At 49.7% G+C, this 12576-nt stretch overlaps 1 protein-coding gene across 2 annotated transcripts in view; it reads right to left on the bottom strand.

Moving 5' to 3' along the window:
- Positions 1-7542: 7542 nt before the first annotated feature.
- ADORA1 (adenosine A1 receptor) overlaps positions 7543-12576 on the bottom strand; it is a 54519-nt gene continuing 49485 nt past the window's right edge. For both annotated transcript variants that reach the window (XM_067531498.1, XM_067531499.1), the window contains exon 3: positions 7543-8505. In XM_067531498.1, the coding sequence (XP_067387599.1) occupies positions 7809-8505 (697 nt within the window). In that variant the 3' untranslated portion in view covers positions 7543-7808. The remainder of the gene's footprint in view (positions 8506-12576) is intronic.

The following is a 12576-nucleotide window of genomic DNA, read 5'->3' as shown; positions in this document are numbered from 1 at the left end:
AGACAGGGCTGGGGGAAGGGAGACGCCCGGTTCCTACTAAGCAACCCCAGGTGGAGAGTTGCAGAGTTTAGCTTAGGGTGGAGGCTCCTGCTCTGAGGGTCTCCCCTTTGGGAGCTGCTCGAGATCCTGTGTCAATGGCCAGTGATGTCCCATGCTTTTTGTTATGGGCAAACAGAACAACGTCCAGACCAGCAATATATCTGCTGGTGGCTTTCAAAGGCCCAATGTCACAAAGCTGAAAACAACTATGAGCCAAAACAGCTGGGAGAAAGAATTTTAAATAGAAAAACGTGAATGATAATTGGGAGTTGTTTAAGAACATTTTACTAGATGCCCTAAAAGACATAATCCCACAATGGAGAAAGAAGGCTACATTGGTTGAAAAATGGTTAAAATGCATTAGAAGGGAAGTGAAAGCAGTTTTATAAAATATTATATTATATAGATATAGATATAAACAAATGGAAAAAATGGGAAGTTGATAGCAATGAATATACATTAGAAGGAAGGAACTGTAGAAAATTGATAAGGGAAGCAAAAAGACACAAGGCGTAATCTATGACCAATGGAGGTAAGGACAATAAGGTGTTTTTAAAGTATATCCAGAACAAAAGGACTCCTAACAATGGTATTGGCCCATTTACTAGATGAAAATGGTAGAATTGTTACTAATATAGAAAAGGCAGAAGTATTCAATAAATATTTCTGTTCTGTATTTGGGAAAAGGCCAGATTGATATAGTCATGTCATATGACGATAATGAAATACTTTCCATTCCAAAAGTAACTCAGGAGGATGTTAAACAGCAGCTACTAAAGTTAGACATTTTAAAATTAGCAGGCTGGATAACTTGCCTCCAAGAATTTTAAGAGCTGTTTGAAGCACTGTTAAAGTTGATTTTCCACATGTCTTGGAACTTGGGGGAAGTTCCAAAGGAGTGAAAGAAAGTGAATGTTGTGCCAATACTGAAAAAGTATAAATGGGACAACATGGGTAATTATAGGCCTGTCAGTCTGACATTGATCCTGGATAAGATAATGGGGTGGCTGATACAGGAGTCAATTAATAAAGAACTAAAGGAGGGTAATATAATTAGTACCTATCACCCTGGGTTTATGGAAAATAGAGCCCGTCAGACTAATTTCACATCTTTTTTCTGATAAGATTACAAGTCTGGCTGATAGCGGTAATAGTGTTAATGTAATACAGTTAGACTTCCATAAGGCATTTGACTCAGTACTGCATGCAATTTTGATTAAGAAACTGGAATGATTCAAAATCAGCATGGAACACATTAAATGGATTAAAAACTGCCTAACAGACAGCTCTCAAAAATGTAATTGTAAACAGGGCATCAACATTGAGCAGGTCTGTTTGCAGTGATCGGTTCTTGACCCTACGCTATTTAACATCTTTACCAATAATAACCTGGAAGAAACCATAAAACAATTAGTGATAAAGTTTGCACAAGATGAAGTGATAATGGATGAGGGTGAGTCACGGATACAATCTGGAGCATCTGGTAAACTGGGCGCATGCAACAACGGCCGTGTCTACACTACACACCACCGGCTGCAATGTGTAGTTTACATGTAGCTGCACATTACAGTGAAAAACAGGCTGTGTCCACACTGCAGTGGGTAGCGACATGTCAGTGAAAGGCTTTGGCAGAGGGGAGGCAGCAGGAAAGGGCTTAGCTGGTGAACTGTTTTCTGTGGCGGGGAAAGGCTCCCTCAGTGGGACATACATGATTGTAACTGGGGAAGCACAGCTTGGGCAAGTAGACGGCATATAGGGTATGTCCTCCCTTATATACCCACACCTTTCAGATGTGTCTTTACCATACTCACCTAAGCTGTGTCTCACTGTCTAAACTGCTATATAGACCTCATTCTAGAGAGGCTATGCAAACATGCACTCTATGTGTTGCCAAAAGACGTGTGCAATGTAGACACACCCTATGTGGCTTTCAACATGGCCAAAGATAAAGCCACACATCTAGGAACAAAGCATGCAGGCCATCCTTACAGGCTGGGGGACTCTATCCTGGGAAACGGCAACTCTGAAAAGGACTTGTGGGACATGGTGGATAGGTGATACTGTGGCTAACAGGGTTAATGTGAGCCTGGGATGCATAAAGAGGGGAATCTTGAGCAGGAGTAGAGAGGTTATTTTACCTCTGTATTTGGTGCTGCTGTGACCACTGCTGGAATCCTGTGTCCAGTTGTGGTGTCCACAGTTCAAGGATTTTGAAAAATTGGAAAGGGTCCAGAGAAAAGCCATAAGCAGGGTTAAAGGATTAGAAAACCTGCCTTAGGGTGATCAGCTCAAGGCACTCGATCTATTGAGTCTAACAAAGAGAAGGCTACGGGGTAATTTGAGCATTGTTTATAAGTCTCTGCACGGGGAGCAGAAATTTGCTACTGAGCGCTTCAACCTAGGAGACAAAAGTATAACAAGATCCAATGGCTGGAAGTTGAAGCCAGAGAAATTTATACTACAAATCAGGCTCCAATTTTTAAGAGTGTGGGGAATTAACCATTGGAACAATTTACCAAGGGCTCTGGTGGATTCTCCATCACTAGAAATTGTATTTCTATATTTCTAAAAGATCTGCTCTAGTTCAAACAGGGATTAATTCAGGGACATTGTCTGGCCTGTGTTATGCAGGTCAGACTAGATGATCACAGGGGTCCCTTTCAGTCTTTATAATCTATAATCTGAAGATGGAGCTGTCTTTCTGGTGATTGTTGGTACCAGCGATGCACAATCACCAGCTAAGGTACCTAGTTGCACAACACTGGATGAGTAATTCCTGCAGGGGCCCAGCACGTAGGGGGGCTGCCATGTAGGGTGTGGCTTGTATGCTCTGCAGGCTGGTGGAGGGAGCATGGCACCACCTCCTCCCAGCCCCTTGTGGCCAGTCCCAGGGTTCCCTTGAGTGCAAGGCCAGCAATTGGCACAGATCTGTGCATGGGCTGTGCCAGGGGAACCTCTTGGCTGCACACCTGCATGAGGACCCGGCGCAGTGGCGAGGACAGGGACAGTGCAGAAGAGGTTCAGCACTAAGGCACACGCTGTACCTGGCTGTCCCAGATTCCTGCAGGGACTGAGTGTGCGAGCAGTTGGGAGGGGCTGTTTTGGGAATCATCTCTCTGTGTCGGGGTGGGGAGCAGGAGCTGCTGCTGCAGAGGGCCCAGCACTTTGGCTGCTCAAGCTCAACAAACTCCCAATCCTACCCCCTCCAATCATAAACTGCTGCCCTCCTTCCCCCATCCCAGACACAGCACCCAGCAGGGTCCCCTCTCAGCCATGGAAATCCCGCCCCAGAGCTTTACACAGATGCCACAGGCACGTACAACCCAGGAAACCAACAGCCAACAAGTGACTGTCCCCTAGCCCCCTGCAGTGAGCAGCAGGTGAAAGGGCTATTTCATTCCCCACAAGTGGATTCCGGCCCCAGGCACCGGGGAAGAGGTGGAGTGCCCAGCTCCATGTGGATGCAACGAGGCTACACCACAGCCGTCCAAGGCAGCAGACAAAGCCGCACACTTTGTGTGCAAGCTGGGTCTGGCTATTTCAGTGGTGCCCAACCTGTGGCCCGTGGGGTCTTTCAAAGTGGCCTGCCGCTCCCCTCCCACTGGCTGCAGAATGGACCACTGCCTGAGGACTTAGATGGAGTGCACGGGGCTATAGGATGCATGCGCTTTCCCTGCTGCAGCCAGGGGGATGGGAACTCAGCAAGGAGGCAGCCTCCTCGTTGAACTCCTTCTGTCTGGCTGCGGTGGGTGGGGGCCTGCTGGTGGAGCAGCCAGGACCCACCATGCTTGAGGAGGGGCAGGACTCTAGAAATCAGTCCCTTCTGGTTTGGCCTGCACTTAACAGGCCACCCACCGTGACTCAGCTGCCAGGCCATGTGCTTCAGTGTGTAGTGTTTCCTATTGTGTCAGACTAGAAAAATCACACTCATGAGCAGTGCCGGCCCCTCCCACCTGCTGTTACTCACATGCCCTGTGAGTGGGTGCACAGTGCGGATGCGGATATACCATCACCCAGATCACAGACAGAAGCTTGTGTTTCTGAGCATGAACGTGATATGCCTACCTTTGAGTACAAACACTGACCAGGCCGATGTCCCCGTCCATCTGTCCGAGGGGATCTATGCCTCTCCCACTCACTGAGGATCTAGTGAAGGGAAGGGCTGTATTCTTCATTTTGCTGGGTTTCTGGCTGTTTCTCATGTTTTTTGTGTTTTTAAAGTATTTTGCCGAGTATCATCCAATACCAGAATATTAACACAGGTTCAGAAGACTCTGGCTCAAAGATTTTATGCAGGTCCCATAGCTGAGCCCACATATTCCCCACCCTCCTCAACTCAGTCTTTTGAAGATGAAGCCCCCTTCATGAAAATGAAACCAATCTCAATTCCATCCACCCTGCTGCCATGTGTTGTTATAGGCCATACCCATAAAGCCGGTGCAGGTGTTCACCACATGACATGCTTCTCCTTTCTTACACGTTTTGATGAGCACTGAAATAGTTAACAATGTTTTTATTTAATGTATCGCCATTGACACCTGAATCAACGCCCACTGAAATGAACAGGGCAACTCACATCTCAGGGCTATCATTTCAGGCACACTGCAAACTCAGGCAGACAGCTGTGTCTTGGGGCTGGTCTACACTAGACAATTAGGTCAGCACAACTATGTCCCTTGGCTGTGAAAAATCCACACCCCTGAGCGGCATAGTTAAATTGACCTACGTCACGGTGCAGAGAATGCTAAGGTGATAAAAGATTTCTTCCAATATCCTAGCTACTGCCTCTTGGGGAGGTGGAGTACCTATGCTGTTGGGAGACCCCCTCCTGTCGGCATAGGAAATGTCTACACCGTAGCACTACAGCAGCATAGCTGTGCCGCTATAGCATTTTAAGTGTAGACAAGCCCTTGGTTAACCTCGCTTCACATTTTGAAGATTTGCTGTGCACTCATAATAGTGAAGCACTGTGACTCTGGAGGCATAATGACGGTGTCTGTCTTCGCCCTTCGGCTAGTTGGTCACACACTTCCCGTGAGGGGCGTATCACCACAATTGGGAAAATACTGCCCTAGCTAGTCTGTGGACTGTACACGATCTGGTTGTTTGTAACTGGTAACCGGTAAGTCAACTGCATGAAGAGTATGAGAAAGGGGGTCAGAATGAAACCAGTGCAACAGCAGCTGCCCTTAATGGCTTTACTCATGCATTGGTTTTTTGAGCTCAGGCATGATACTCTTAAAGATGGGTCATAGAACATGTGCTTCTATCCAAGACAGTTTGAGGGACTCATCTTTGGTTCAGAGATGTGGGATGAAAAGGAATCTCCTTCGTGAAGTTCCTTCCTAGACACCGAAATAACTCCGTGTTGCTCAAAAGCTTGTCTCTCTCTCACCAAGGGAAGTTGTTCCAATACAAGATACTACCTCTCCCTTGTCTCTCTGCTGCCTTGAGCACAGCCTCATTAACCCTTTTTTTTCTTCATTTACTTCAGTCTCAGAATAAATTTTGCTCTAGAGCCAGGAATCCCTGGGCCACAGTTTGAAGCAGGAGACATTCCTCTTTCAGCTGGCCAAAGTGTTTTCATCACTGCACTTTTTTTTAGATGAAAAATGGCTTCTCAACCAACATGAGACTTTGTGAAAAAATTCTCATTATGGTTGAAATTTTACAGATTTTTCAACAAACCACCAGAAACCAAAACCGGGGTGTGGTTCTGGGGAGAAGTGTTTGGAGTCTGGGAAAAGGGTTTCCATCTGATAAATGGGGTAGGTACACACTGATGGCAGTGAATTTGCTGCCGTCCAATTGATCTATCCAGATCAATTGAGTGGCAGTGAAGACCCACTCAATTGATCTGGAAGTCGGTTCAATTAAACCACCTCCTCAAAAGGCGCAGCGCTGCGTCGACAGGAACACATTTCCCATCGGCACAGCACAGTGGAGATGGTTCGCTAAAGGGAAGTTAGGAAGGCGACAGGAGTTACGCAAGCTACTCTGCGTAACTCCTGTCAACCGCTGCCCAGTTTCCCGAGAAATGTGTACGAAGCCATGGTCTTTACTCCAGAATGGCCCTAAGAGCCCTGTCTGAGCTAGTCAGACTCCTGCCTTCCCATAAAACAGATGAGGGTGTGGTGGACAGCCCAGAAAGGAGACTGTCTAGGGGAGCTCAGAGCTCAGATCAGCGACTCACAATTCAAAGCATGTGAACCAAGAGGCTGCAGCCATCATGATCCAAGCCTCTATTGCAATGGAGTATGGGGAAGATGGCTTCTGCTCTGGCCAGCGTCACTAAAGGGCAACCTGAATACCTGACAGACCACAGATCATGGCTCCTTATGTCCTTGACCTGGCTGCGCTGGCTAAGGCTGTCTATGTATTTACACCATCAGTGCATCTACATACGGGTGCCATCTGGCTTCAGAGTTTCCAGTGCAACCGACTCAGGCTTATGAACCTGAAGAAGCCAGCCTCGCTTTCCTCAGGTATGTCTCCGGCTCAGCACTCAGACCAAGGCATGAGTGAGAGAAGCTGCAGCAAAAAGCAGTCCTGTGTCCTGTCAGGCCATGTCTTAGCCTGACAGCGAAACACGGTTAAGGGCCGGTCTAGGCTCCACTTCGGGACCCTGTTTAGAAGCAGGTTGTGGTTCAGTGAGAGGTCACCTAGTTGTAGCCCCCATGGACTCATCTCCAGAATCCCCAGCTGCATTGGAAGTTTCAGGTGCTCCAGTTCCACCAGGGGAAGCTATAGTGTAGACAGGATTAGGGTGGCCACTGACGCATCCCCAGAATACCAGACGTTCTGGTACTTCCAGAATGGCATGGGCCCTCCCCACTGCCATGACCCCACATGTATCATCGTGACCTTGCACACACTGTGCATGTGAGGATGTGAGGTCATGCTGGTGGGGACAGAGCTACATCCAGTACTGGACAGGGACAAACCTTTCCAAGAATAGGACTGTCCGGCTCAAAACCGGACACCTGGCCTGCTAGACTAGGGCAACTTAGCCCCCATGTCATTTAACTAGACCTGGTCAGAAAATAAGGGTTTTATTCCCACAGAAAATTAACTTTTCAGCAAAATAATGTGGCAAAATTTTGAAATCTTTCTATTAAAAACAGTGCCTCATGGGAGTAATAGCTTGGGTGCGTTATGCTCCCATTCTCCATTATAGGCTGGGCTCCCTGGTAGGACTACATCTCCCATGATGCACCACTCGCTTCTCCTTGGGGGATGGGAGGGGCTGCATCACAGAAGCCCTTATGGGATATGTAAGGCAGAAGGACATGGGGACATTTACAACCTCGAGCCACTTCCACATTATCCTGCTCCGTGCTCCCCTCCCGTCTCATCCCCCTTTTGGATTTGGGCAGCCTCTGGCGGTCCCAGCTCTAAGAGCGAGTACCACAGTGAGATCCCAGGAGGGAAAGCCCATCCGTAATGCTGCAGAGCTGCTGTCTTTTTTTTTTTTTTAATTTGAGTTAAAGATAAATCACATTCTTGTCTGTACAATTCCCCTTTAAATACCTAGATACACTTCGCCCTAAAAAAAGAAAAGAAAAAAACAGTGCAGGCTACAATATCAGAACAGTACAATGGTTGTGAATAAATAATGCCCTAGGTTAGCTCAGGCAAATGTCTGCTTGGTCTGACCATCTCAGGTCTTCTGGGTCCTTGCTGCTGCCTCCCCATACCAGTCATTTACAATTGTGTGCATGAGAAGGAGAGGGAGGGGGGAAGGTGAAGCCAAGTTGGCTCTTTGGACATTAAAGGGTCTTTTGTAAATCATTGTAGGGCACGTCTGGGACCGTCCCTGCTCTCTCTACCGGCCAGTTGCCTAGCTCGGTGTTGTCCAGGTTGTTAACGTTCTTGTCGGTTTCACAGCAGATGTACTGATGCCAGATTTGCAGGAACGTGGTCCTGAATTTTTTGATCCGGAAGGCGTAAACGATCGGGTTCATGGCTGAGTTGCCGTGAGTCAGGAAGATAGCGATGTATGTCAGGATGCTGGGGGTCCGGCAGGACGGGCAGAACAAGGTGATGCAGTTCAGTGTATGCAGCGGGAGCCAGCTCAGTGCAAACAGGAAGAGGACCAGCGCTAAGGACTTGGCGATCTTCAGCTCCTTCCCGTAATATTTTTGAGGCTCCGATGAGTTGGATGAGACCTTCTTGTTGAGCTGCTTGCGGATCAGGTTGAAGACCTCCAGGTAGATGATGAGCATCAGCAGCAGGGGAGGCAGCACCCAGATGAAGAAGTTGAAATAGACCATGTACTCCATGCTGATGACGTTCTCAAACTGGCAGCGGATGACAAACGGCGTGTGGCTGGCATTCGCCTCCTGAGTCCTCATCTTGTTCAGGTTGTTCCAGCCAAACATGGGGGTCAACCCCACGAGGAGGGAAACAATCCAGCAGCAAGCGATGGCCAGAGCCGCTCGTTTGGGGGTCACCACGTTCTTATAACTATGGAAGAGACAGAAAACACGGCCAGGCTTTAGACACAGGTGGAATCACAGCTCGGAGAAACAATGAGGCGGAGAGGCACGGGCAAGGCTGGTCAGAGGCAGCAAAGGAGAAGGCTCCTGTACTACAGGAGTGAGATTTTAGGGGGGCAGAAAAAGGGATGGGGACTGAATCTGGTCTCAAAGCACTTTTACATTGACCTCAGGGGAATTACTCCTGATTTACAGGGGTAAATTAGACCAGGACTGGGCTCAACTCTATGAGATTGGGCAGAGCAGAGCCAGAGACTCAAAGGGGGGGGGGAGGTCAGAGAATTGCTATGGACCATTCACCTCTAGGTCACCTGTTCACAGCCTGGCCATGTCAGCAGTGGCTGGAAGCAGAACGCTTCACGCCCACCTGTGGGAGCATTTCGCAATCACCTTGCACAGGTGCAAATGACACACAAGGTGCAGGGCAGGGGAGAATCAGGCCCTGAGTTCCTGTGACAAATTCATTCCCTTCATGCAGGTCAGGAGGGATTTTTAAGGGCCAGGATTGTAGCCACAGCCTGACAGCCTGATGTTGTTTTGCATCACAGTGTGACATAGACATCGGATGACACTGAGTTATGACAATGCCATGGGAAAGTCAGTGTGTCACAGCATAATGACTTTATGGCTTTCTGGGACTCTGCAGAAGAGAGATCTCTAGCTCCGTACAACTGCGTTCAGCTGACATGGAGTGGCAGCCAACACGGCTCAGCTGGCTGTGTGTGACTCGGGGAGCCCCACAGAAAAGAGTCCGGACACCGAGGAAGCAATCAGCAAAAAGCTTCCTCCCCTGCCAGCTGGAGGCTGGAGGAAAAATCGATCACCCCTGATGATGGGAGGACAAGCTTCTGGCCAAAGGCTTTTTCATTTCCTAATGTGTCAGTTCCCGAGGACCAAGCCTGCTTTCTCTTAGGCCTAACGGGTAGGAGAGACAGAGAGCGTTGTTTAGTCTCAAGTGGTGCTCTGCAATGCTGGGCTCCCACCAGATCTGTTTGGTCAGATCTCCAGTGTGCACACCCGCCACAGGAAAACATGCTGGGATTGTTCCCCTTTTAAAAATATCTTTATGACCAATAAATGAAGCCTGAAAGGTTTTATTTCACTGCCCGAAAAAAGTTTAACCATCAGAACAGCGGGTCTTGTCTTCTTTGCTTTTGCGGAAGGTCTCCTAGGAGGGTCTGGAGATCAGAAGCAAAAATTTTATCAGCGCTTAACTGGAGGGATGGACGTGTTGAAACTTTAACAAAGAACATCTTCCTACCAACTGTTTGTTGAGCATTTTAATTAAATAGGTGTTACCACAAACAAACCAAAAAGTAGCAGTCTGACTAACCCTCTTCCTCGCCCATTGCTGGTTTCACTTCTTTGATGCTTGTGGTATCATAATCCTGCCTGGTCTCCAGTCATCCATAGTCTGCCAGGAAAAACTGGATAGACAAGCCCTGTAGCTTGATGCAAAAACCAAACCAAAAGGAACCGTACCGCCCCATCATTTCAGGGGGTTTTAACACACTAGAAAGCCAAGTAAGGGCACAAACCCAATCTTTCCCCATTCCAGGTCACCTTGAACTTCAGCCCTCTGGACTTTTGCTGTCCTAATCGGCCGGGTGCAGAGGGTGCAGTGAATTTAAGGAAGTGTGTCATGCCCCTCCCAGAGCAGTGTGAGAAGGGAAGTGTGAAAGGAGAGGCTGCTAATCTCATCAGAGCACTGCTCATCAGAGCACAGAGAGCAGAAATTATTCAGTAACCATAAACCAAGTCTCTGGTGTAGCTATCATCAGAGAAAGGTTTGTTGCAGTCAATCCCCATTTGTTTCCACTGCTAACCACCTCCTGTCTGGGAAATGATTCCCATCAACCAGAGGGGTGGGCTGGCTCCCAGGGGAAGGATGGCAGGCCTGAGAATTGCTCGTTGTTTCCTTTGTGAGCTGAGCACATGCTTTAATCGGTGATTTATACTCCGGGAAGGGAGCAGCTTCTGGGAAGCAGCGGGTGACTCAAGAGAAAGGCACCATGGCATTAGGCTCCAGGAACAGTGAGGCAGGGGAGCAGGGATTAGGGGAGGAAAGGAAGGGCTGGCTGGCGGCAAGCACAGGGGAGCTTCAGCTCTCTATTCGGAGAGGTCCTGTGAATTTGGACAGAGCAGGGAAAAGGGGGATATTCCTCACTCAGAGTGATGCAGAGCTTCCAGATGGGGATAAGGAACCCCTAGGACTAGAGACCACTCTTGGGGATGGGCAGACCCTTGAAGGCCTGGGGACTGTGATAGAGAACCCGTGGGGGGGAGGGAAGCTGGAATAGAGAGCTGGGATCCCTTTTAGAAGCTGTGGGCTGGGTTGGGGGCTGGGCTGGGGAACCCCTCAGGGGCCACGGGGTGGGACATACCCTGTACACACCACATATTTCACAGATGTCTAAAAACTGCCACTGGGACTACGGCTCGTAATCCTCCATCTGTGCAGGCCAGCGCCTTCGCCAGCCTGAGTCCAGCGGTGCCAGGCTCAGAGGGAAGGGGGAATTATAACTAGCAGATTTCTCCCTCTCACAAGGACCTGCCTAAAACCTCAGGGCGAGGAGCGAGCCCCCGGGAGCCCCCTTCCTAGCCCTGGTGGGCATTAGACCGTGGGTTTTCTGGGCCTTGTCCCAGGTGGAGGGTGCAGGCTGCTGCTGAGCTCAGTGGCAGCTGGAACGGGCTCAGCACATGACCCTGATGCAGAGCCGTGTCCCTCTGCGGGCGGGAATGTCTCTCTGGCAGGGTGTACCTGAACCCCAGCGGAGAGCGTGTCTAGACCAGGGTGGGGTGGGCAAGGGCGCGATGCTTTGTCGCCTCCGGCTGCATGTTGTCTCTCTCGCTCTCCACTAACCCGTGGCTGTCTCGCCGGGTTGGAGACAGCGTTTGCACCTCTCTGGCCAGGGGGAGGATGGGGCTGGACACCTTCCTCACCCTGCACCACAGCACTTCAGCCTGCTGGAAACGATAATCACCCTGCAAAGGTGCCACGGTCAAGGAGACCTCGGGGCTCCACGGCGTGTGCAAGCTAGCGCTGCGCAGGAGAAGTGATGGGCCTCCATCCGCCTATGCTCCTCTGTGCTGCACACACGGACACATGCACCCTTCTCACACACACACACACACCCAACCCCATTCCTTGTGCTCCCCCCTCTGTCTGTAGCCATCGGGTGCCTTGTTGGCTCATGCTTAACTTGGAAACTCCGTGGGGCAGGAGCTGTCGTTTTGTTCGGTGTTCGTACAACGCCTGGCACAACGGGGGCTGGGCCAGGACTGGGGGTTCCTACATGCTCCAGTAATGAAAATAATAATAAATAAATAGCACCCACCACAGCCTACGTTCTCAGCCCCATCTATACTCCACTACACCCTCCTACTGTCCCCGCCCGCACGCCCACTTCCCCACCCACACACAGCACACCCAGCTTGCTAAACAAAAACCTCCCTACACCACATCCCACTCACGACACCCTCAGTGTCCTCCTTCCCTGGTTACACACAGCTCTCCACACACCTCTCACACATGGCCTCCACACCTCTCCATAGACATTCAGTTCCACAACACAAAGACCCCAGCCACACACACTACCTGTGTCCCAGGCAGATGCCCCACCATACACCATCTCCTGCCTGCACCCCCTCACTCATCCACATCCCTTTTAGTCCTCATATGCCATCTCCCCTGACCACACACACAGAATACAGCCATTACCCCATCACATCCCCCCCCCCACATCACCTTCAACACCTCCCTCACACATCCTGCCCTAACTTCCTCATCTGATCACCACACAGCCTGCCTGATCTATCTATGGCATTTGTAATAGCCACAAATCTGCACGTCCCCCACCATCCTGCCAGCTCCCCCGTCTCTGCACTCACACACAATTCAGTTCCAAAGGCTTTATGGGTCTCAAGAGCCATATACCACTCCCCTTCCTAAACTGTACTGGTGGAGAACAGACCCCAGGATCAGGACCCTCAGACAATGCCTCTCCTCAGCCCATGGCCAGTGCTTATGGGGTGGGAA

The sequence above is a fragment of the Emydura macquarii genome, unplaced genomic scaffold, assembly GCF_026122565.2.
Source record: "Emydura macquarii macquarii isolate MOO-44397 ecotype Brisbane River unplaced genomic scaffold, CSIRO-AGI_Emac_v2 contig_3220, whole genome shotgun sequence".
NCBI lineage: Eukaryota > Metazoa > Chordata > Testudines > Chelidae > Emydura > Emydura macquarii.
This window is presented reverse-complemented; position numbering and strand designations above follow the sequence as displayed.